Source organism: Carassius auratus, chromosome 29 (genome assembly GCF_003368295.1).
Source record: "Carassius auratus strain Wakin chromosome 29, ASM336829v1, whole genome shotgun sequence".
NCBI classification, from domain to species: domain Eukaryota; kingdom Metazoa; phylum Chordata; class Actinopteri; order Cypriniformes; family Cyprinidae; genus Carassius; species Carassius auratus.
In genome coordinates, this window is record NC_039271.1 from 3,890,794 (window position 1) to 3,917,675 (window position 26,882).

The following is a 26,882-nucleotide window of genomic DNA, read 5'->3' on the forward strand; positions in this document are numbered from 1 at the left end:
CCTTTAAATGATTTATGGGTAGTCATTAAAAATGCTATAAAAATTTCAGACAGAAATCAGACAGAAATGGTTGATTATCTCCTGATGAGGCAGAGATAATGGGGAATCAACACAAAGCAGATGTGTTTTCAGCTAAGGCATGTCATCGCAGAATGGCAGAAATATGCATCTAAATCTAAAAGCAAAACTAATGTTGGGCTTCTGAAGTGATGGCGATGGGTTAAATGGGATGGGGTTCACAGCTGCGTCTTACGCTGTGGGCACCGTTGCGCTGGGCGGCCTTGCGGTCCTCGGGCCGGTGAGGGGTTGTGCGGGGGGCGTGAGGCGGCCGGTCTCCCCCCTCATACGAGTACGGGAGAGGAGGACGAGGAGGCACTGAGTCTGACTCCTACACAGCGCACACAACGGCACACGGGCAACAACCAACCAACCAAAGCAGCACAGTACAGGTGTCCTGAGGATCGTTAGTGTGTGTGTGTGTGTGTGTGTGTGTGTGACAATTAGACAATGATTATCCTCATGATGTGTGGAATAATCACTTACTTCACTTTTATGCAGGTTTGACAGGGGGTTTGCACCAGGAAAACCTAAAAATACAGAAGAAGAAGAGTGAAACACTTCATGCAACTAGTGTTTACTAAAATTAAAACGATGGTTCATTGATATAAAGCAGAAATAATATATAAATAACAACCTAAATGAAAATTAGAAATGTTGTCTTGGCTAACTAATTGAAATGAAACAAATTTAAGCTGAATAATGAAAATTACTAAAACTAAAGCTGAACTGAAATAGAAAAAAATACTAATAAAATTACAAAAGATAAATTAAATTTAACTTTCAAAATTTAAAGGAAAAGGCTAATTCAAAACACTATTAGATACTATAAAATATACTGAATAATAGCATAATTAATACTAAAATAATACTGATAAAAACGGTTGTTACTGTAAATTACTGTAAAAAAAATGTAATAAAAATGTAATAATTTTAAACTAAATCTTGCATAATATATGAACATTTATGTTAACTGGATAAATGTTTTAAAATGTATAGTTTTATTTTATTACTGCAAATTACAGTAGTTTTCATAAAGAAAAGTATATTTTTAAATAAATCTTAAACAATATATATATATAAACAATAAGTATTAATATAAAAACAGAATTATACAATTTAAATGTAAAAATATATAATTTATGCTTTGTGGTATAATTAATATAAAGAACAATGAATGAAAAAAATATAAAAGAGTACAATAATTAAAAAATAATTCTTAAAAATTATATGAAAATTTATTGATTTAAAATCTGACAAAAAAGTAAAAATCTGAATATAGAATTATTTATCAGAAAATGGAAATGTATTATTGCAAATTACTGCAAAGAAAGAAAAAGACATGTAAAAAATACATGTACAAATATAATAATTCAAAGATAAATATTAAGTAATTCATGTTAATGTACAGATTTTAAAATACACATGGAAATTAAAAAAAACTAATATTTCTGTCTTGCGTTATTGCAAGTTACTATAAAGAAATACGTCCATGACATTTTTTTTTTATTAAAAAGCATATGTAAAAAATAATTGAAAAATAAATCTTAAATAATATATGATTTTATATATTTATTATAAAAAGGTTTAAAAATGTATAATTCTGTATAAACAAGAGCAAAGCTCATTCCAGTTGCTCGTATCAGTTACTGTGGTGTGTGTTGAGTTGTTCTGGTTCTCTCACTGGGTTCTGCGTTTCTCTTAGGTTTGTTCTTGTTCAGCACCTCCATCACATCCTGAATCCGCCACAACTCCTTCTGGATCTGAACGTGTTTTTGGCTGGGCGGCTCCGTCTGCGCACACACACACACACACCTCAGCTCAACGTCAATGGACCTATCTTCAATATACATTACTGTTTAGCTAGTATTCAACCAGGGTATATACAGCAATCCTTAAGTTAAATTTACTACTTTTTAATACCTTTTTCACTACCTTCAGAATATTTTTTAAAACCATCACGACACTGAATTGCAAGTGTTAATCAGCGACCTTTCTATTATTTACACAGATTTTGACATATATAACATACAACAAATAATAGATTTAGAGACTGATGTTGACAGCATATTGCACATTTATTTCACTTAGTAAATAAAAATAAAACAAATACCATAAAATGTGCAATGGAGAAAATGGATAGACCGAACAATAAGCCTGCCTGTTAGTGTTGTCACGGTACCAATATTTCAGTATTCGGCACCGATACCAGTGAAAATCCACGATTCTCGGTACCAATTTCGGTAACAAAGCAAAACACAAAAATTTGGTAATAAAAAAAAAATAACTTTTTAGCACTAAAAATAAAACCAATGCCATTCTTTATACTTATTTAGAATTGTGTTTAAAGTTTTTCTACAAGTTATATAATTATGAAAAACAGTAAACAAGTTTCACCCAAATTTAATTTGTCTTTTAATTTATCAAATTTAAACACATTTTATGTTTGGTAAATAAAGGGGATTTGCTATTAAAATTAAAACATGGGAGAAATATTGAGATTTATTTTTTTTTTAAATAAAGTTTTTTATTTTTTTTGCAACAGTGGTAGCAGTATCACATACGTTTTACTAAATAATAGTAATATTTCTAACACAATGCCCTTATGTAAAAATTTTCTTTTAGGCCTAATGAATGCATATTTGTCATTTTGAAATTTCTATTTGCCCATTAGCTCCGCCCACTACCGGAGAAACCGGTATGTCTTCTGCTTTTTCGAAAGTGAATATGAATAATTCTAAATTAACTCGATTATTTTGACAGGAGAAGACAACAGATGCTGAAATTAATGCAAGCGTCATGCGCTTCAGTCTATGTAGTAAATAAACCTGCACGTCTCTGTCATTCATTAATTCACACAGAGACGCGCAGAACACGGATTCATATTTCAAACAACTTTTGCGGCTTAATACTACAGATACTGGTCCATATGGAGATTTGATTTGATTAATTTATGCTTTCACATATTCCATGACTGTCCATATTAAAATGTAAGTTTAATTTACATGACTGGATTTTGAGATTCCGTACTCGTTTTCTGCTTCGCGGAAATCATAGCGTTGTATGCGTCAAGAACCGGGTTTGAACGGGACCTCGGTACTACCGGTCGTTAACCCAGCTATTAGAAAAATTGCATTTGTCCAAGAAGACGACGATGGTTGTCCAGTCATTGAAGATATGCCTTGAAGCAAGTCTAAAATAAAACGTAAGCCAGCCACTTCTGTTGAGCGCGCAGTGTTCTGAGATGATGCCGAACGACCACTGAATATGACGTCAGCATGAGACGGAGACGGAAGATCTTTGATTATGTGCCCAGATATGCTAAAGCCCATATAAACGAACTAACGCAAACGCAGATAGAATTTCAATCAGAATAAGACACCTGATAGTCTGGAAAAAATAATACCTAATTTGGAAAAAAATAATACCTCTGAGACCACATTTAACACTTTTAATGGCCTTAAATTTGACCATTTTGATTTATCACTTTTTAATACTTTTTAAAACCCCGCGGACACCCTGTCAACCTAATGTGTCACCTGTGGGCTCCCGAGGGCCTCGAGCTGCTCCAGCAGGTTCGTTTTGGCCATGGTGACGTCCGCCTCCAGTCGATCGTACTCTCTCAAGCTCCGCTCCAGCTCCTGTCAGCAGCACAGCATTATGGGTGAGTGTGCATCACTGCATCAATCAAAGCAAGCGATGTGTATTGGAGGGACGTACAGTGTTGACACGTGACAGCTCTCTGCAGGTGCTGAGCAGACCGCTCTGTAGGACGTCCCGCTGCTGGATGACGCTCTGCACGGCCGTGGGGTTTTCAGAGCTCATCTCGATCTCCTGACTGGCCGACAGTAAGGCCGTCTCCAGCGTGTGCTGCAAACACACACACACACACACATGCGTGAACGAGACGGGCTTCACCATGCACTGCGACACGCTCAGGATGAAGATGTGCGTTACCTTTTCTCTGTGGAGCTGCTGCAGTTTTTCTTCTTGAGTTCTCACTACTTTATCCTGCTCACACAGTCGACTTAACTTCGCCTGCAACGGTAAAGTCAAGCTCACATCTATTCAAGTGAATTCTTTTTAAGCCAATGCATATCAATATGTTTTATAATGTACAGATATTCAGTGCAGTAGTTATGAAAACGGCATGTATAATAAGTATACAACAATCGGTAAAATAAAATACTAGTCCTTCCTTCCTGGTGTCATATGAAACATCAAAATTTAAGATAATTATTAAAGTGTAAAAACAATAAATATTTTAGAATAATGTGTACGTTTCAACACCCTAAAAGGCTTTAAATGATGTACAGAGCAGTATTTACTTTAAGTTTGCAGTCAGACTTTATTAAAAGTTTTATGATTCCATATTTAGACAATATTCATTTCTATTCATGCATTCAAAAGTTGCTTGATAAATTAAGGATCATCTACTAACGCTATAATAAATCTTGATAACTATTCAACAGCATTTTTTATTCTTCTGGTATATATATATATATAAAGAAATTGAAAAATGGGTCAAGAAAAGCAAACAAATGCTTTTTAAATTGATAATTATATAAAATAAATTATAAAAAATATATTTTTCTTTGAAAATAACTGCATTTTTAAATATGAACTACAGAATTACTAAATTATAATTTTTAAACATTTTATATTTGCCTGAAAAGTGGTTTAATCATTTGCATTGCAAATTTTTTAAATCATCTATGTTTGATAATTCATGCCTCCGTAAAGTGTATAAATTGCTCTATATAACTGGATTTTGTATACTATATTGCTCTGAATGTTTAACAGAAGCACTAGTTTAAATATTAATTGTTACAATGTGATCATACACTAATAGCAACGATCAGTTTACAGGAAGAGAGTCGGCTTAAGCTTACATCAATGTCCAGCTCCTCGGGTCTGAATAAGTAGGTGTTTTCTCTGTACTCTTCAGGGCTCATCTGCTGAAATCAAAGGAAATAATGTCAGATATGATGTGCATTATATAATTCATCGCTCTAGACTGCTTTGAGACTCTGTGCATGAAGCAATGGAGCAAGCAACGTGAGCCTGTGTGCAGTTGAGTTTCTACTGCAGTACATGCAACTTACTCATCAACATACCGTCAGAGACTTTAAATAAGGAACTTTTTACTACAGTAACTTCAGTAAATCCTCTAACATTTGAAGCCGGTGCAATATACTAAATGCTGTGCAACAGGGATCTTTATATACAGTCACACTGCATACAGAAGCACTGGGACTGACACGAACCAAACAATCCACATGAAACATGCAAACCCCGTCCAAACAGCTCCGAGGAAGCAAATGGGAAAGTTTGAAACACATTTTTACACATGTACAGGTCCACACTGCAGAAAATGACTTTCTTGCTTAGTGTCTTTGTACAATTTTCTAGTACAAACATCTAAACACACTTGAATCAAAATACATTTACCTGAGAAGCAAAATTACGCTTATTTGTTTTTCCCCCCTTTTATGATATTTTGGTAACTCTTTACTTGAATGAAGCTTTTATGCATAATGCATTATAAAGGTATCCACAATGCACATTATAATGTATTATATATCTTCATAAATAATTGTAAACAAAGTTAAAATGCACTATAATATTTCCAGATTCCTTGTTACACCTGAAACGGTTGTTTGCTGTGTGTTTTAATGCATTCTTTCTAAAAGTGTAACAATGAATAGAATTAAGTATTATAATGTTTTATAACTGTGGTTTTAATTATTCACGAGATAATACAATGCATTTAAGGTATGTTACAAGGCATAATTAATGCATTACTTTTATAATGCATTGAGGGAAAATATTTCACATTAGGAAACTAAAATGAAAATCATGCTAAAAAGCAAAAAAATAAAAAAAATGAATTACCCATCTTTCCTTCCTGGTTTCTTACTGCATTTAAAGGAACACTCCACCGTTTTTTGAAATAGGGCTTATTCACATTATTTCCTACATTTAGATAGGTGGGCAAATGCATTTTTGTGTCAGTGCATGCATTGTTTTAGTTTGACTGGGTCGGCGTTAGCTTAGCTTAGCACAATGAATGGAATCCTTTGTTGCCAGCTAGCATGGCCTGTGTAAAAGTGATCAAAAAAATAAAAGAAACCCACCTAATTACTTCTTGTGGCCTGCGTATTCACAACGAGTACAAATAGCGATCCAGATTAACACTAGGCGATTTCCTAGGCAGATATTGACTTGGGACTATATTATGGGGAAGCACAGGCGAAGCACTGCTGCTTAGGCGAAGCACTGCTACTTCAGCGCAGAGATATCACGCAACACATGAAATCCCACGACTTCCGTCAACATACCGGCGTGAATAGTAGCTGCCTGGCTGTTTTCCTTACAGTACACGAATGGCGATGAACATGGCTGATTTTGAGAGAGACGAGGAGGGTGACTTCTCAGACAGTCAAGAACCAGAACCATACCTATTTGAACCAGAGTTTACAGAAGACGAGCTGCGTGCTTTAGAAATAGAACGACAGGAGGAGGAGGTTGCGTTCGCTCAACAGCCTGAGGACGTGAGGATGAGAGCCAACATGAACTGGTGGTGTGAATGTGGGGGAATATGCCAATCTATAACCGACGGAAATAGAGTGTCTGTGCTGTAGAGAGTGGGACATGTTTTTGCCATTGATGACCAGGCTCAACACGTCAGATCAAGATGAGCGTGCCCGAAGTTGTGTGTGTCACATCTACAGAGGATTTCACGGTGCTGATCCATTCTGCAGTACTCGATTTTTGGACCAAATGGACAGCTGTCCACAGAGTAAGTGATTATTTTAATCATGACGCATGTATAGATCGACCCATATTATACCTGTATTCACATAGAGTTGATGTTTTCATGTGTTGCGTGATTCTCTGCGCCGAAGTAGCAGTGCTTCACCTGTGCTTCCCCATAATATAGTCCCAAGTCAATATCTGCCTAGGAAATCGCCTAGTGTTAATCTGGATCGCTATTTGTACTCGTTGTGAATACGCAGGCCACAAGAAGTAATTATGTGGGTTTTTTTTTTTTTTTCGATCACTTTTACTCCGGCCATGCTAGCTGGCAACAAAGGATTCCATTCATTGTGCTAAGCTAAGCTAACGCCGACCCAGTCAAACTAAAACAATGCATGCACTGACACAAAAATGCATTTGCCCACCTTATCTAAATGTAGGAAATAATGTGAATAAGCCCTATTTCAAAAAACGGTGGAGTGTTCCTTTAAGAAATATCAAAACTTAAAGACAACACCCATAATTAATAACAAAATAAAGGGTAAGTTTCCTTTTTCAATGCATCTGAGTTTGTAAAAATGGCTTGTAGATTCATTATACAAGAATTTAGGTAAAAAATAAATAATAAATAAAATAAAATAAATAATTACATCTCGTATGCACAAAAATATTGTTTTAGTAAAAATAATGCAAAATAAAAAAATTATCATGGCTGGTAAAAAATATTAATTTAAATTTAACTTGGTCTTATTTATAAATTATATAGAGAGGTTTCAAATAAATGTACTTGTGCTTTGTGTGTGATTTTTCTGTTTCCTTTTTTTAGTGCATTTATGGAATATTCTTCACATTAAGATAATAAAATGAATATATATTATGCACAAAATATGAATATCTAACATTTTATATAGAAATATAGATATTTTTTGTAGGTTATATATATGATGCAGTGAGTGAACGTATACAAATTAATAATCTGAACAATGCTACTGTAAAAAAACCACTAAAAAGTATTAAAAGTAAAAAAAAAAATTGCTAAATTTCATGGCTGATAAGAAAAGCAATATTAATTATACAGGCTTCAAGTAAAGTGTTACAGATATTTTTTTGTGTTAAACAATTTGTTTTTAAGATACTATTTAAGACTTAAGATATTTAAGTAAATGTATATTGATTTAAGGAGGTTTAGAAAAACACAGTAAGAATTTTTTGCAGTGCACACACACACACACACACACACACACATTCCCGGTTTTCCGCAGCCGGATGAGTTTATGTAGATATGAATCATCTCATCACAGAAATAAAGCTGCTTCAGCACCATCTGGTGCATTAAAAACAGAAAAAAATAAAAAAGATCACACAACTCTTAACAGCGCTAAGGGACACAAACACAGAGTTTGGGAATCCGTCCACACTCATGTTCTGAGTAAAATGAAACCGATCTGGAGGTGAGTTTCGGAGGGTGATGCTCTCGTGAAGCAGGTTTCAGATGTTCCCCACAGACGTCCCTCTCGGTCGAGTCTGTCAGTCCTCGAGTTTGTGAGACTAATGAAAACTACAGACTGAATCCCAAAGCCAGGGAAAAACACAGGGAAAAAAACAACTTCTGTTGACTTACGAAGACCTTTCGCAAAGACCCGCCCCCTCTTAGTTTCTGTTATGTCTGACAAGCCACACATCATCACGTTCTCACGCAGTGAAAAATACATCGCTGACAACACGCCGTCAGACAAGACAGAGCAGTAAATGCTTTTTTTTTTTCAGTTTTGTCTCTCTTTAATGTGTAGTGACAGATCGCTGGCATGTGAAGCGAACATCTCTTCCTCTTTACGAGGTACAGCACGAAATAAACACGCACACCAGTTGTTATTCTACTCTACTAAGGTATACTTAGAAAGATTTATACTTGAGAATAATTACACTTTAGTGCACTTATGAAATTTAACCAATTTTAGCCAATTGAGCTACTAAAATAAATACATTTAGCAAAAAAATATATATATATTTTATGTACAAAATCTTCTAGTTTATATCTGATGTTTGCCATTTCTTTGTAATTATTTGTCAAATTTACTAGCATTTTCTAAGTGAAAATTGGTTCGCCACCAATTTATTTTTATTTTTCCAGACCGTTTGTGGAATATTCTTCACATTAAGCCACTAAAATGGATTTTATGTACAAAAAATGAATATATCTCCAATATATTATGTATAAAATCGACTTTTTTAGTTTTTGGATCATAGTGCTGCCGGTGAAACTATAATAAAATAATAAGTGAAATAACCCCATTATTGTAAGCACAAAAATATAGTTTTAATAAAAACATTGCAAAAAAAAAAAAAGTTTCATGGCTTGTTAAAACAATTATTTATATATATATATATATATATATATATATATATATATATATATATATATATATATATATATATATATATATATATATATATATATTTATATTTTTTTTTTTTTTTTTTTTTTATGGTCAATAAAGACTTAAAGAAATCCCATTGTCACAAGCACAAAAATGTACATACAAAATACTAATATTTTTTTAATTAAGTTCAAATGAGCACTTATAAGTAATGAAAACGGCATATTGCTATAATTTTATTAAAACTACATTTTTGTGCTTACGACATTGGGATTATTTAACTCTTAATAAGCACTTTACACTTCAACTTTGACCCGTTCGCTGACTTTACAAAGCCAACAATTCACACGACGTGACTGGGTTTCTGTCTAATGAAGGCCCATTCACACCAATAACAGATAACGCTTTCGTTGTTTCAAAACTGAGTGGATTCAGATCGGCTCTCAGTGTTTATTTAGCTCGTGTGTGCTAACACATGAACGCCGGCGTGATGGATGAAGCCATTGCTAATGAACGGCACATTAGCACCTTCAAGCCATGCCAATAACACTTCCACTTTCAACAGGAAAACAACAACAACAAGAAACACCAATGGGATGTGCTGGAACGATACCGACACAGGATGGGGCAGTGAGGGGGTGGAGCTTCGACAAAGAGGCGGGGCCAAATGACGGGAGGGGAGGAGCATAACAACCGTGTGTTCCAAGACCTTACTTGCTGGTACAGTTGCGGCCTTGGCGCCGAGTTCTCAATCATAGTGTGAATCATGAAGATTACCGGCTCATTCTCCTTCATCTAGTGCATGAGGAGGAGGAGGAACAGCCGTTATCAAAGCACTGTGTTTTTACAGCTTCTGACCCTCTCAAACATCACATGTCTGCTACTCGTGCGTTCGCTTAGTCCAGAATAACGACTGTGTGCACTTCAGCAATGCAATGCAACGTGAAAATGAAGAACATTTGCTGGATAATGGATCATTCGGAGTTGCCCTTTTCAAAAAGATAGATCAATTAAGAATTAAACCTGACAAACTAAACAATAAAGATTAATCAATATTCGTGTCATGTTGCTAAAAATGCTTTTCCGTCTGCTTTCAACAGACGCAGAACTTCTCCTGAACTAAGAACCGCAGCGGATGCACCGAGGGCCGGAGAACAGAGAAAACGCTCGGGTTTGATCTGCGCTGGAGAGAAAGAAGACAATGAGAGAGAGAGAGAGACAGACAGGAAGTGAGAAACAGGAAAGGCCCTCACCTGGCTGTCCAAGTACACCAGATTCCTCTGTAGGTGATGGGAAAGGATTTCACTCTAGAGACGCCAAGAGAAAGCAGATGAGAGGAAAAACCAGAGACGTGCATCTCCACTATCTCCTCAAGTTCATCATGCACTTTTATCAGCTCGATAAAGCAAAGCCGAAGAGCAAATCATAGATGGGACCACCACAGAAAACAACTAAAAGAGGATTGCAAACAGAAACACAACTTCTGCTGATCATGTTTCCTCAGACGCATGCAGCAGACGCACAAACATGATCCAAACCTACAGGACTGCAGGGATTTGCTCATGTTAGAGGAAAGGGAAGTCCAAAGTTTGGAAGATTTATTGAATTAAGGCTCACCAATGACGCATTTAAATGATCAACAATACAGTAAAATTATGACATATTATTACAAACTAAAATAAGTGCTTTCTATGTGAATATGTGTTTAAATGTAATTTATTCCTGTGATTCACAGCTTGATTTCCATCAGTGTCACATGACCCTTCAGAATATACTGATTTGCTGCTCAATTATTAATAATGGTTATTATTATCAATGTTGAAAACAGTTTTTGCAGCTTTTTATGTTTTTGTGGAAACGGTTATAAATTATACTGACGAATAGAAGCATTAATTTGCATTCAAAATGTATTTGCTGTCACTTTTGATCAATTTAAAGCATGCTTGTTTTGTTTTTTTTACCTTTGAATGGACGTGTATCAAGGTTTCCAATAAAATATGAAGCAGCACAACCGTTTTCAACATTGATAATAATAAGAAATGTTTTTTGTGCAGCAAATCAGCATAATAGAGTGATTTCCGAAGGATCATTTGACACAAAAAAAATATCATATTTGATCGCAGGAATAAATTACATTTGAATACATATCCACATGGAAAACCTGTTAAAATAATAGACTTGAAAGTACATGATCCAAACCTACATTTTCATAATTCGTGACATTTTGTTACACGATTTTGCAAAAAAAAAAAAAAAAAAAAAAAAAAAAAAAAGTCATCTTTGTTGCCTTTTTCTCTATCACACTTTAGTAATCATCAGAAATAATATATTTTAAAACTTAAAATCTAAAAATGCATCCTTTGAAGCCCATTTTAAAATCAAACGTTGCATTACCATGAAAATGGCACATCAAAGTCATGCAACAAAATGATTTCATTCATGAATTATAAAAATGTAGGTTTGGATCGTGCACTTTCAAGTCTATGCTCAAAAATATGAGTAACAGTTAACAGGTTAAATATTACAAACATGTCACACCATTACTGTTTTTATTGTATTTTTAAAAGACTTGGTGAGCATAAATGGCGTTTTTAAAATCGTAATCATTCCAAACTTAGTGAGCACTAAAGCTGGCATTAAAATGCATTGCGTTAGACATCATCCAATCCACAACAGCATGCGGAAGCAATGGGAAAACCACCAAACTTGGAAGGAAATGAACAGGTTGGGTTGCGGGGTGGCCAGGGTTTGACGGGGGGGAAACGAACAAGCGCTTCACTCTTGAGATGCACAGGCTAGCGATCCACGAGGCTGACCTTTGGCTTAGTGGCATCCAGGTTTAGCTGCATTAGCTGAGCGAGCGTGTGCTCACGAAGGCTGTTGAGCTCGGCCTGCTGCCGCCGGAGCTTGATGAGCATCAGGGTCAGTTCCTCTGGCTGCAGCGGGCGACAGGAGCAGTGTCAGTGGGGGCGTCACCAAGGGGTTAATGGGGGAAATCGGGCCATGTTTGATAAAGAGGATGTGTTGAGTTGAGTTCTGCAGACAATGCATGCCTCGTGCACTGGAGAGGCTTTCATAAAACTCTGATAGATATCTAATCAACAGCTCTAGATGCATCATGTAGTTTCGTTTAGTGACCATGAATAACCAGGTTCTGTTCAATTTCTGGTTTGGATTTCGATTTTCTTTTAAGAATGGAAAAATCAACTAAATTACAGAAACTTGAACTAAAATTAAAACGGAAAAAATGTATACTGTATACAAAAATAAAAGCTTATACTACAGTAGTATAAATAATATAAATGAGAACATTATATATACGAAATACAAACACACATATGTAATCAAGCACAAACTTAAATTAAAATTAAATTACATTTATGCATTTAGCAGACGCTTTTATCCAAAGCGACTTACAATGCATTCAGGCAATCAATTTTTACCTATCATCAACAACAAAATTAATAAAACAAATTATTCAAAATAATTCATAATTAAATAATTTAAAATAATAATAAATACTACAATAGTATACAAGTAAGTTTAAGCTTGGGTTACACTTAAATAGCTTTACTAATACTATCTACTATTGTAATACTATACTAAATAAATGGTATATACATAATAGGAAGTAAATAAAATCTGTAAACAATAACTAGAAGGTATATGTAAAACATCTAAATATGAATAAATACTACAATAGTATGAACAATATGAATAAAAAAAAATCAGTAAATACATAATTGGAAATTATATATACAATTAAAATACAATTATAAACAAAATATGCAAAATATAAAACTTAATGTTATAGTTATTTTAAAATAATAATACATACTAAAATTGTATACAAGTAAGTTTAATTTAAGGTTTAAGGCTTTTAAAAATGGAAAATTTATATGCATATAAACAATTTAAAATATTAATAATACTATATAATCCTATACTAAATAAATATCAGTAAATAATTAATAGGACGTAAAAAAAAAATCTGTAAACAAATAACTACAATGTATACAAACATATATAATTAAGCACAACCAATTAACGCTAATTTCAAATATTAATAATATAATAGAATGTGAACACTAAATGACACTGGTCTAGTGAGTAGAAAATAAATAAATAAATACATTTATAGCATTAAATATTTTCAGAATAGACTGAAATAAACCTGTAATATCTAATCAACATGATTAATTAGCTCTACAAGGTTCAGCTTAGTTGCATAAACTAGTCAAATAACCAAGAATAAACAGGTCTTTAAACTAGAAACTAAAAGTGCAAGCCGGATTTTCCAGAAAGTACAGCTGAAGTAAGTTTAAATGTGCTTTTAAGAAAGGAAAATGTATGTTTATGCCACTTTATCCTTAAAAACTTGTTCTGCTCTCCGATTAAGAGACATCTGAAGAAAGTCACCCTGGGATCGACTTTATCTTAGGTTCGTCATTTCATCTTGGGTTATAATAATCCTAATAAAAAAAGTAATATCACGAAAAAGAAAGATCATATAAACTCTCCAAGAGGCTTTTACTTGAAACAAAGGAGCTAGGTGCTAAATTGAATCTCATGCACTGCTACAAAAGACATTTTGACAGCGATGATGAGGAAAACACATATGGAGGAGCTCTATTAATATTTCATCAAGTGACCGCGGGCTTTTTCATTAAAGTGCTCTCTGCCTGAAATCACACTGCAGACGATTTCTGCAAACTATAAGCAGAAGCTTAACGGGAAAAATGCGTCTTTAGATTGCCAAAACCTGGAACGTCAAGTAAGAGAATAATAATTATAGTTTTAAGAAGAGCTAATGGTATTAGCGCTCCTCCTGTAACAAACACACACATACACACACACACACCTACCTAAAGCTAGAATAACCTTCTCTACTGCAACATAATATCTGAATGTCCGTGTACATTTAAAGTCAACACGAAATCAAACCTGCAACCTATTGTACTTTCTAAAACATGCTAGATTTTCATGTGAAACTATATTTTAATTCAAGCACAAGTACCGTATTTTTCGGACTATAAGTCATACCTAAGTATAAGTCGCATCAGTCCAAAAATACGTCATGATGAGGAAAAAAACATAAGTCGCATTTATTTAGAACCAAGAGAAAACATTACCGTCTCCAGCCACAAGAGGGCGCTCTATGTGTTGAGTGTAGACTACATGAGAACTGTGCAGCATAGAGCGCCCTCTGGCGGCTGGAGACGGCAATGTTTTCTCTTAATTCATTTCTCTCGGTTCATGTCAAATTAATTTAGATAAATAAGTCACACCTGACTATAAGTCGCAGGACACGCCAAACTATGAAAAAAAGTGCGACTTATAGTCCGGAAAATACGGTAGACCAGAAGCATGTGTTATGATTGTAAATATGGCCATTTTTTGATTTCATGTCGACCTTTAAACGAGCGGCATCTAAAATAACTCGACTAGTCCTTCGTGGCTTGCAAGTGTAAAATGCGAATAGTTTGAGAGGAAAGCAAAGTTGTGGGTCGTTGCATAGAAGACGTGGCGGGTGGAGAAGAGGGACAGCGTACCGTTTTGCCTTGCAGAGACTGTGCAGTGATGCTCTGTGAGGGAGGAACAGGCCTGCGCTCGGCAGGATAGGAAACCTGGGGGGGGGGGGGGGGGGGGGAGAGAGAGAGAAAGAGAAGGAGAGAGAGTGGGGGGGGAGGAGAGAGAGAGAGAGAGAGAGAGTGAGAGAGAGAGGGGGAGAGGGGGGAGAGAGAGAGAGAGAGAGTGGGGGGGGGGAGAGAGAGAGAGAGAGAGAGAGAGAGAGAGAGAGAGAGGGGGAGAGGGGGGAGAGAGAGAGAGAGAGAGAGGGAGAGAGAGTGGGGGGGAGAGAGAGAGAGAGAGAGAGGGAGAGAGAGTGGGGGGGGGAGAGAGAGAGAGAGGGAGAGAGAGTGGGGGGGAGAGAGAGAGAGGGAGAGGAGAGAGAGAGAGGGGGGGGGGAGGGGGAGGGGGGAGAGAGAGAGAAAGAGAGAGAGAGAGAGGGAGAGAGCAGGAGAGAGAGAGAGCAAGAGAAAGAGAGAGCAGGAGAGAGAGAGAGGGGGAGGGGGGGAGAGAGAGTGGGGGAGAGAGAGAGAGAGAGAGAGAGAGAGAGAGAGAGGAGAGAGAGTGAGAGGGGGAAAGGGGGGGAGAGAGAGAGAGAGAGAGGGAGAGAGCAGGAGAGAGAGAGAGAGAGAGAGAGAGCAAGAGAGAGAGAGAGCAGGAGAGAGAGAGAGAGTGAGAGAGAGAGAGAGGGACAACAAAAAAAAACTATTGTCACCGAAAACATCTCTGAGCATGATTCTATAAATGCAGGGTTCATACTTTTTCAGTTGATCATGATTACTGCATTTTATCATTGCAAATAATAATAATAATAAATAATTGCAAATGTATATATGCTAAATTAAATGCTAAATTATTTAAAATACTCCCAGTTTCTCCACACTGTAGGAACCCTGTGTAACTTTACCTTGGAGAGATGCGGCCGATGGCGGCGTTCAATTGTCACGTCCCCACGAAACACCGGCGAGGTAACTTCAGAGCGGGAGTCTGGGTTGAGGGGGCGATTAGGGGAGAAGGTGTGGTAACCGGCCAGAGATCCGTGGGAAGGAGACGTGGGGATGGACTCTGCGATCTGGCTCATGGTTTTGGGGCTGGGCAGCGTCCCGTATCCGATCCGGCTGTGCGCCTGCCTCTGCTGCCACTCGTACAGCTGCCACATGGTGTCGTCTCGTATGGAGCGCCGCTTCTCTGCAGTCGTGGGCTGCAGCGCCCGGTCGTACATCGACCCCGACGCGCTGGAGATGCTGTCCGGCCGAAGCATGTTACGAGGGAGCGTCCGGTAACCCTCGGGATAGCGCGGGACGATCTGTGCACGATGGCTCGGCATGTTCCTCGGCAATGTTTGGTAGGACGTAATGCTGGAAGACAAAAGACACAAATTCCATTTCAAAATTATAAATGAAAGGGTTTCATTTTTATTTGATTTTAAAGATTAATTAATGTTTTATGCGTTTCATAAAGAAAAATTCAAGACAACACAGAATCTCTGGAAAAAAAATTTTTTCATAGGGCCCTATTATAAAAAAAAAAAAAAAAAAACGTTTTTATGAATTCAATTAATCAGACATGCTTTTTAAATAATTTAAAAAAATGCAGAAAAAATTTAATTTGGTAGAATTAAAACTGAATTTCAGAAAAATGTAAAATTTCATAGGGCCCCAAATATTTTATTTTTGTGAAACTTATATCAATTGTTGGTTATATAATACCTTATATACTTGTAGAATAAGTTGTATGATAATAATTTGTTGTTTAATTGTGTGTTTTATTATTTTACGTATTTAGTCATGCTTTTTGATAACTAAATTTTAATTTAAGCCACTAAAACAGAGACCATGTTTTATGAAAAACTGAAAAAAAAAAAAAAAAAAAAAAAAAGTAATTTGAAATAAAATAAAATAAATGGAATATGGGAAAGAAGTTGGGGTTAGTAAAATTTGTAAAAAAAAAAAAAAAAAAAAGTCACATCAAGGCCACATTTAATCCAAAATACATTAAAAATAATAAAATGGAATATGGGAAAAAAAGTTGGGGTTAGTAAAATTTGTAAAAAAAAAAAAATTTGAAAAAAAAAAAAAGTCACATTCAAGGCCACATTTAATCCAAAATACATTAAAAATAATAAAATGGAATATGCGGAAAAAAGTTGGGTTAGTAAAATTTGTAAAAAAAAAAAAAAAAAAAAAAAAATTGGAAAAAAAAAAGTCTCATCAAGGCGGCATTTAATCCAAAATACATTAAAAATATTGTATATCTTATGACAATTTAAAATAATTGTTTTTGATGGGAATTGCAGTAAATAACATTTGCTGTGTGAATGTGCTAGTGAATTAGATTTAAGTGAATCATATATTAATTTATATATATTTAGACATTAAATTATATATGGATGAATTCTACATTTATTTCAACATTTGGTAGGACGTAATGCCTGGAGACAAAGAAACTGGCATCACAGAAAGTTCAACAATACACAAAACAGCTCCACTTGAATATGAGTTTTATAATACAATCAAGACTTTGTGATGATTTCCTGTTGAGCTGCAGGCGATAATTAAACACTGACTCATTAGCATATGATAAAAGTGTCACGCTTGTACTCGTCACAGCACAAAAGCGTTCACCTTTCGCTCCGGCTGATCTTTAAACAGCTCTAATTTCTCATCAGTCATCGTCTGGCGATCGCTCAGAAATGATTACCGCATACATGCATCAGCCGCAGGAAAACAGATGGGAAGAGAGTTTCTGAAGACCGCTCTGAGAGTTACGAGCGCTACTCTTTTTCCAGGAGCTGGTGAGATCGGCTTGGCACTTTTATAGGCACTACTGAAAGGTTGTACTGACAGCAGAAATCAATAAAGAGCTCCGAGTGCCAAAATGCACAACCATAAAAGTCATGTCTCTATTTGCTGAAAACGAGAAGCTCGGAACAATGTTGGCTGGATACATCAACCTAATTTAATCTTATTTTACAGCTGTTAGTTTCACTCAGCTTATTTAATTGAACACACAACAATCTATGAGTATTTATATACTAGATAATCACATTCATTATAATAAATAAAAAAATGCCAACACTGGAAACGGCCACTGCACCAGTTAATAAACTTCCAATTTCAACAATATGGCACCTGTTTTGAAAATTTAAATAACTTCTAAATGAATTCAATATTTAATATCATACTTAAGTCTGTTTTACCCTAAAATAGCAAATCATTTTAGAAACCATAAATAACATTTTAGTTGACAATGTGCAAAATGACAAAGATGTGACAAAGGAAGAAAGTTAAACATTTGACAATATTATAAGAAATACTAAAATATATAAATATCATTGAAACATGCATTAAACAATATTTAAGCTAAATATGACAAACTTTACAATTTAAATATTTAAATAATTATAAATTTATAAAAATATTTATTGAACTAAATGCTACATTGAAAAATAATTTTTACAAACTTTAAGCAACCGAAAAATATTCTAATACAAATATTATAATACTAATAGGTATTTAAAATATTAATTGAAACATGCATTGAGATTTAATTAACAAAATACACCTTTAAAACCAAAAATTATTTTAAAAACAAACTAAAAATATTTAGATTATTTAATATCACAATAAAGATTATGCTATATTTAAATTTTATATACAAAGTATTTTTGTACACTAAATACAACACTAAATACTAATAAATTCTAATTTTCTTTGTTTTTTGTTAATATTTTGAAGAGTTAAAGTTGTCAGTTAAATCAGAATCAATAATTAAAATCATTTAATCATTCTTTCATATTTGTTATCATTGATGAAATCCAAAAACCTTGTCAAAAATTTTTTTTTTAAGTAATTTCATTGACGAAACTAACTAACATCTGCTCAAAGTTTTCTCATCTAAAATAAAATGATTTTGATAGCAAATGTGATTGGATTGTTGCTTGGGTTTGCGGAATTTAATTGCATCTTAAACCTTCAGAATTGTTATTGTAAAACCAAATAGCTTAAAATTCACTTAGCTGCCTTGGAAAATAAATGCACAGATTGTGGCATGAGATCACACAATCTGCTGAGAGTTTGGAAAGAAAGTTTTTGATTGTTCAGGACGTGCATATGCAAGAACAACTGTCAAAAACGAGCTTGACAGCAGCCTAAGCAAGAACGGCAATGTGTGCATGAATTGCACAAATATTGATGATAGTTTCTGAAGATGATGTAGGCAGAGCAGACACACGCTTCACCAATGCCTTTTGATAAACAGCATCTTAACACGAACCCACGGTGCCCTTTTCTCTCCTCGCTCGCCTTCCTGTTCCTCTTTCTTGCACTGACAGCAACTCTGATCCACTTTGAGACAAATTTTCCTGGTGCTCGAGCACAAAGCTCTATGACTTATTCATCAGAGGAGAGGAAGAAGAGACAAGCAAAGCAAACACACGTCCTCCTACACCACGACTGCGCGGCTAAACGGAGGATGGCACCTGACAGCAGCCCACGGCTCCCACACCGAGACCGGGCAGAGGTAAAATCAACTGTTGGGTCATGATAAAGAGCTCATGCAAACGCTGGAGTTTGCAGTCTCAGGGGATGGAGAGTGGGAGAGAAAACTCTCTGGCTACGCTGTCAGAGGCCTGATGCCTCAGAAACTCAGACAGAATGATGCATGAATCCAGCGCGTTCGTCTAGTTTGTTTTCTGACAGTTAGACACATTGTACAAAAATACAACTCACTCCAAAAGTAGTTTGTAAAGTACATAAAGTACAGCTAGTAAAGTACATTAAGTATAGTTTGTAATGCATTTAGTTAAACATTACAAACATTACAATAGAATTAAACAACCCCTACAAACTACACAATACATGCTTTTACAAACTTAAACTGTTGATTTGTTTTGTAATGTATGTAGTTTGTAATATATGTAGTTTGTAAGGCATATCTTGTGCAGTTTGAAATGTGTGTACTGTGTCATTTAGAACTTAAGTAGTTAGTAAAGCGGGAATTGTATAATTTGCAATGCATTTAGTTTATAAATATATATTGTGTGTTTTATATCATGTATACTGTAGTTTGTAAAGTTAACTTTTCATAAAATGAATAATGTGCAGTTTGTAATTTGCATAGATTGTAAAGTACATATTGTAAAGCAGTTGAGTTTGTAAAGTCTTTTATAGTATGCATGCATGCAAAATTGTAAATATGCAATATATAATAATGTGTTTGGTTTAAAAAGTTTGTTAAGTTTGATTTTTGTGTTTAGCTTTACAAGCAGGAATAATAGTTTATTGTTAGATTGCAGTTAATGTATGAAATGTATTTTGTGTAATATGTAGAATTTTAAATTTGATTTGTAAAGTGTGTAACGCAAGTACTTTTAATGTGCAAAATGTTATATATAGTTTGTGAAGTTTACACTGCATAATTTGTAATACAAGTCATTTTATGTATAAAATTGTATATAAAGGTTGTAAAGTATTTACTGTGTACTTTGTAATGCAAGTAGTTTTAATGTGTAAAATGTTATATATATATAGTTTGTAAAGTTTGTGAAGTGTGTACTGCGTACTTTCTAATTCAAGTAGTTTTATGTGAAAAACATTATTTGTAGTTTGTAAAGTGTGTACTGTGTTAATTGCAATTCAAGTAATTTAAAATTTAAATAAAAAAAGTTTATTTAAAAATGTATTCTAAATTTTAATTTAAAAAAAGTAGATTGTTTATACTGAGTTTAGCGTAAGATGTGCATTGCGCAGCATGATGTATGTTTAGTTTACAAAATGTGCAATTTATAACGTAAATTCAGGGATTGTAAAGTATGTAATATTTATTATACATTATACAAAGTCACATGTAGTTTTTGTAACGCAAGCAGTTTTAAATGATAAAACATATATACAAAGTGCACGGTGTAGTTTGTAATACAAGTAGTTTTATGGGTATTGCATATCATGAATCAAAATTTGGTTTGTAAAGTTTGTAGTTTATAATGTGAATTTGTAAAATAATTACTAAGCATTCTACAAAGTCACATGTAGTTTGTAACGCAAGTAGTTTTAATGTGTAAAACTATAGTTTGTAAAGTGTGTACTGTGTAATTTGTAATGCAAGTAGTTTGTAAAATAGATATTGTGTAGTCTTTACTGTGCATACAATGTGTAATGTGTATTGCATATCATGTAGCACATTTAGTTTGTAAAGTTTGTAGTTTATAATGTGAATTTGTAATATTATTATGCATTCTACAAAGTCGCATGTAGTTTGTAACGCAAGTAGTTTTAATGTGTAAAACTTTATAGTTTGTAAAGTTTGTAAAGTGTGTACAGTGTAATTTGTAATTCAAGTAGTTATTTTAAAATAGATACTGTGTAGTCTATACTGTGCATACAATGTGTAATGTGTATTGCATATCATGTAGCACATTTAGTTTGTAAAGTTTGTAGTTTATAATGTGAATTTGTAATATTATTATGCATTCTACAGTCGCATGTAGTTTGTAATGCAAGTAGTTTTAATGTGTAAAACTTTATAGTTTGTAAAGTGTGTACTGTGTAATTTGTAATGCAAATAGTTTTAATTTGTAAAACTTTATAGTTTGTAAAGTTTGTAAAGTGTGTACTGTGTAATTTGTAATGCAAGTAGTTTGTAAAATAGATAGTGTAATCTTTACTGTGCATACAATGTGTAATATGTATTGCATATCATGTAGCACATTTAGTTTGTAAAGTTTGTAATTTATAATGTGAAGTTTTTAATATTTATTGCGTAATCTACAGTCACACACAAGCTAGTCTCTCATGGGATTATAATAACCACACACACAAACAATAGTGACAAAGGTGCATTAATGAAATTTTACACAAACACAAAAACAAGCAATATTAGCTTGAAATGAAGCTCTCACCTCCTGGTGTCGTCGTCTGGGGGCCGTGTGCGTTGAGTGCGGACCCACTGCTCCAGCTGCTGCATGGAGTTGGTTCTGCTCAGGGTTCGCTCTGGTTCTGTCGTCCTCTGGGGCATCGTATTGTTCATGTCTCCAGGGCTTCTGTCTCCCCCTCGTTCCCCAGAACCGTTGACTTGAGGTGGTTTGTGCTGGCTGGATCCCGCAGCGCTCTGGAGCTGTCTGGAGGACGAGACGGCCGCAGCGATGGCCGCCGCTTGAGCCGGCTGGAGTTTGATGCTGTTTATCTTAGTGAGCGGCCGCTCTCCAGCGCCCTCTTTCTGGAAGCCGTATTTCTCTGCATCCCGTGGCGGTGGGACGGGTTTCTCTTGGTCTTTCGGCTGCTTGTGTTTGTCTCCAAGAGGGTACCTTGCATCCATTTGCAAGTTCTTCTCGCCATCTTTGGGTGGAGCATATTGTTCGCCTTCCCTCTGAAGCGTGTACTTGTCTCCATCTTTGTGTAATGTGTACTTCTGCCCGTCTTTCTGCAGCAGGTACTTCTCTCCGTCTTTGTGGACGGCGTATTTCTCTCCGTCCTTCTGCAGAAGGTATCGGTCTCCGTCTTTCTGCAGAGTGAGTCCTGGAGCATTTTTGTGCAGAGCGTAGTTGTCGGCGTCTCTCTGGAGGGTGTATCGCTCTCCGTCTTTCTCTTTCTGCTTTTTCTCCTCCTGGTGGATTGTCTCGCGATTTCTCTCGTTGTTTTGCATCTCGGGTCGGGTCAGGGCTCTGTGATTCAGCATGTTGTTCATCTCCTGAGGGATGCAGGAGTCAACCTTTACCTTCTCAAGCCTGCAGAAAGCGAAAGAACAGAAAGCAAGTGAGTGAGAGAGAGAGAACGAAAAGAGCAGACTTTACTTAACACCCTAAACATATCATACTGAGCTCCAATGAAACACTAAATAAAGACAAGCTCTTTTTAACCAAACATTCATGTCTTCTTTAATACTTTGATTCTATGAAAAGTGAACTGCATTTCATTTTCAATCCCGGCTGTGATGCTGTTGCCGAAAAGCAATCTTAGTAGAAATAAAAAAAAATCCCTCAGCATCTGTGATTGTGCTAAAAGCTGCAATGAAACACAGTTTCAAAAACATCTTCTGCACTTAAAAGGCTGTGAAATCTCTGCTCGTGAGAGTCTCTCGGGATAGAAGCGGCTCTAGTCTAGAAACTCAATAGCTTTCTTCAAAAAGTAGGGTGATAAAAAGTGCCAAGAGTAAATAGGAAACGCTGACGTGACTTGAAGTGGTTTCTAGTGAGGCAGTTTAACAAAGACAAGCTAACGACATCCATCTAAAGCAAAACAATGCCATGGTGCACTATATAATGTTTTGGAATTTCATTGTTTCTGATTGGCTCAGTGTGGACCAATCAATGTTTACCATTCATAATAAAACATGTCGTAATGATTGTACTATGGTACTTGACTCTGACTTACAAAATGTTCTGAATTAATTTTTTTTAATAAACATTATTACTGGTCATAAAGAACAACTTCATTTTTCTTTAAATTATTCAAAACATTACTATTATTTATATTATTAATTCATTATTTTGTTTACTTTCTTGAGACTAATTCTTAACCTGGGAAAACAAATTAAGTAAAATAAATAAATAAATAAATAAATACATATTTATATAATTAATTTTGTTATCACCGGTTACAAAGGAAAACTTTAGATTTTTTCTTTGTTATTATTGCTTCTAAAATCTTCATATTATTGACCACTTATTCTTACATTTTTTTTTCAATTCTTAATCTGGGATATACAATAAAAAGGGATTAAAATATTGACATTACTGATCATGGACTCAATTATTAATATTGCTTTTAAATGATTTATATCATCAAATACTTATTTTGTATTGAATTTTATAAACTGATTCTTATCCTGGAGAAAAAAAAAAGTAAAAAAAATTATATATATTTAAAATATAATATTATATAATATATTAAATATATTTAAAAATATGCATTCATATTTTGACATTACTAGTGATCAGAATTTGTTCCTGTTATTTTACTATTGCCTTTAATTATTTCCATTACCAATATATTTCCATTTAATTTTTTTACATGATTAATTACTTATTTTGTTTTGCTTTTTTGCATTAATTTCTAACCTAGTAAAGATGAACAAACAAACAAACAAACCAACCCTTAAGTAAACTGCTGTAAATGTTCACCAGACGAAGAGCACAAGGGATCTGAGGATCTGATTTCGATTGGTTTAGTGTGAACCGAGCATGTTTTTCTAACCTTCTGGTTGGCTCAGAGTGGACCAATGCCGCATCAGTCATAACCTTCATCCAGGACTCCATATCTTTGGCTGTGTCAGTGCTGAAATAGTACGTCCGCATGTTTGGATGCGTCGCCTAGTTGTGAGAAACCAACAGAGCAACCTGGGGAAAAACAGCAGACGATGAATACTAACAGAAACTGCTTTGGGAGGGTCCTAGCTGGAGTAAGTGGCGCAAAATACAATAATGCTTGAGCAGTCTTTCTGAAGTGAGCAGATCTTTGTCAGGAGCCCCTCGGGAGTTTGTCCGACTGCTCGACTCTGACAGCTTTTGTCTGGATATTACAACAGTTTATATAAGCGTCAAAGAGCGAACACAGAACACTTTAAAATAGACAGCAAGAACGCTGTTATAAACCCTAGTGAGATGTTTCAGTCTATATAAGCAGCATTCAAAATAGATTTCTATGAGATACTCTCTTAAAGGAACAGTGAATGGGTGCCGTCGGAATGAGATTCCAAACAGCGATAGAAGTCCATTCCCTGTTGTCTCGCATCAAATATTTCTCACTGACATATTTGTTTACAGCTGTTTTGAGCTGTGCTTGATCTGTGCAGATTTCTCACCTGATTCAGCCAACATGACTTCACCGGAAGCAATGTTATTATGGATTATGGACTGGTATTTCAGCCGTTAAAAACATATTAATGATGGAATTGTTTCTTACAAACATGCAGCTTTGCATTTCACGGGACATTCACTAATGGAGTGGATTATTGTGGTGTTTTTATCAGCTGTTTGGACTCTCATTCTGACGGCACCCATTCACTGCAGAGCATCCGATGCTTAGTAAAATGATGCAATGCTACATTTCTCCAAATCTGATGAAGAAACAAACTCATCTACATCTCGGATGGCATGAGAGTGAGGACATTTTAAGCAAATGTAATGTAAATTTTTCGGTGAACTATTATAGATAAAGAATGTAAACATTCCTGGTTAAATGGCTGAAGTATGTTAATGGGGCATTGTGCAAACTCAGGACTCACCGTATTAGCGAAGCTCCATCCAGTAAACATGTAGATGCTCGAGTTCATGAACCCTCACCGAGGACAAGCGGCACAATTGTAAAACAAGAGAATAAGACTGAGAAAAAGCAACGAGTCGACATGAAAATATCTGCACTAATAGGTAAATGACTCCACTGAGATGCAAAACCTCACAGAACCAGACACCAAAATGCAGCGTCAGGTGAAAAGCGCCATCCAGTCAGGAAACTGGTTTAACGATTAAATTCACAGATCTGAAAAATTTAATTTAATTAAACAGACCAATCTGACCCCAGACAAAGAGTCTAAATCAGTCTAAACTATCATTCTCATGTTGATACTAAAAAAGTTGGGTCACACTTTATTTTAGGGTCCAATTCTCACTATTAACTAAACATTAACTATGACTTTTGCCTCAATTAACTCCGTATTTGCTGCTTATTAATAGTTTATAAGATAGTTGTTAAGTTTAGGGTATTGGGTAGAATTATGGATGTCATGCATTATATGTACTTTATAAGCACTAATAAACAGCTAATATGTTAATAATAGACATGCTAATAAGCAACTACTAGGGATGCACGATATTGGATTTTGGCTGGTATTCGACATGCCGATATTTTCAAAATAATTTTGGCCGATGCCGATACCGATATATATACAAATTTTTCGCCTGATATATTTAAACTTTAATTTTACTGAAGAGAAATCCATGTATCTCTTCTGTACTGATTCTACCATAAATGTATTATTTTACAAACGTAGACAGACATTCACATCTGAAAAACAGGTCAATTATTTCACTTGGAGAATATCGGTTTGGCTCATCGGCAGAAATATTCATATCGGCCGATACCGATGATGGTCATTTTAAGCTTTTATCGGCCGATACCGATGTTGTGCCGATATTATCGTGCATCCCTAGCAACTACTTATTAGTGTGAATTGGACCCTATACTAAAGTGTTACCAAAAGTTGTACTGGCCTGAAGTCAGCATAATATTTCTAAAGCTTTGAATAGAAATAGTCAGTTTCTTAGTAAAAAAAAAGGTTTAGTTGTTTGTAATATGGCAACGCTTTTTAAATCAGTCAGTCAAGCATTATAATATGATATTATGATAATCAAGCATTATTTAATGATAGAACTAAAACTTGGTAACCATGTATAAAAGCATATTTGTCGTTTTAACTGCACTTAGCACTGGTGGTGGTGCTTAAAAAAACAAACAAACAAAAAAACAATAATGATAAGATAATAACAATAATTCTATGAATTTGTGCGCCTTCACACTAGAGTTTACGGTGCGTCAAATACAGGTGCGCTGGGCATCCACTGAACTGAAAAACATCACTAAACATCGCTTGACGGAGAGCGAAACTCTGTGCTAAACAGATATATCTGTGCTAAACACACTTAGCCTCTAACACACACACACTGGTGAGTAAAATCTGAGAATATATAGGATGACAGACATCATTTAGTCACCCAAAGTGAAGATTAAATCACATATGCGTGTGATTTACTCTCATCGTAGAGGGTTGATTTGGTTTCATAAACAAACAAGGAACTGCATTTTTACAGCATTTATTAATCTAGGTTTAGGTGAATTTATAAATGCATGTTCAAAAGTTTGGGGTCAGGAAGTTTTTCAAATAAATTAATACTTTTATTCAGCTAGGATGCATTAATGCATTAATGATGCTGAAAATACAGCTGCACATCACAGAAATAAATTCCATTTTAAAGTGTATCTAAATAGAAAACAGCTACTTTACAATTGTAATATTTCACATTTTTACTGTCTTTTCAATCAAATAAATGCATTGTTGATGAGAGGCTTCTTTTATAAATTGATATAAAAAAAATCTTACCAACCTCCAACTTTTAAACAGATGCAT

At 35.0% G+C, this 26,882-nt stretch overlaps 1 protein-coding gene across 8 annotated transcripts in view; it reads right to left on the reverse strand.

The window, feature by feature from the left end:
• Window positions 1-26,882, reverse strand: part of LOC113047887 (pleckstrin homology domain-containing family A member 5) — a 133,602-nt gene that overhangs the window by 9,333 nt on the left and 97,387 nt on the right. For 3 of the 8 annotated variants that reach the window (XM_026209244.1, XM_026209243.1, XM_026209245.1), the window contains 14 exons: window positions 23,954-24,069; window positions 21,661-22,485; window positions 15,670-16,120; window positions 14,747-14,821; window positions 12,011-12,130; window positions 10,448-10,501; window positions 9,909-9,989; window positions 4,950-5,015; window positions 4,015-4,095; window positions 3,778-3,927; window positions 3,597-3,698; window positions 1,742-1,850; window positions 544-587; window positions 254-388 (listed from right to left, as the gene is read on the reverse strand). In XM_026209244.1, the coding sequence (XP_026065029.1) occupies window positions 254-388; window positions 544-587; window positions 1,742-1,850; window positions 3,597-3,698; window positions 3,778-3,927; window positions 4,015-4,095; window positions 4,950-5,015; window positions 9,909-9,989; window positions 10,448-10,501; window positions 12,011-12,130; window positions 14,747-14,821; window positions 15,670-16,120; window positions 21,661-22,485; window positions 23,954-24,069 (2,409 nt within the window). Of the gene's footprint in view, window positions 1-253; window positions 389-543; window positions 588-1,741; window positions 1,851-3,596; window positions 3,699-3,777; window positions 3,928-4,014; window positions 4,096-4,949; window positions 5,016-9,811; window positions 9,990-10,447; window positions 10,502-12,010; window positions 12,131-14,746; window positions 14,822-15,669; window positions 16,121-21,660; window positions 22,486-23,953; window positions 24,070-26,882 lie in introns of those variants that run through there. The other 5 variants (XM_026209249.1, XM_026209250.1, XM_026209251.1 and 2 more) reach the window with 5 other exon arrangements.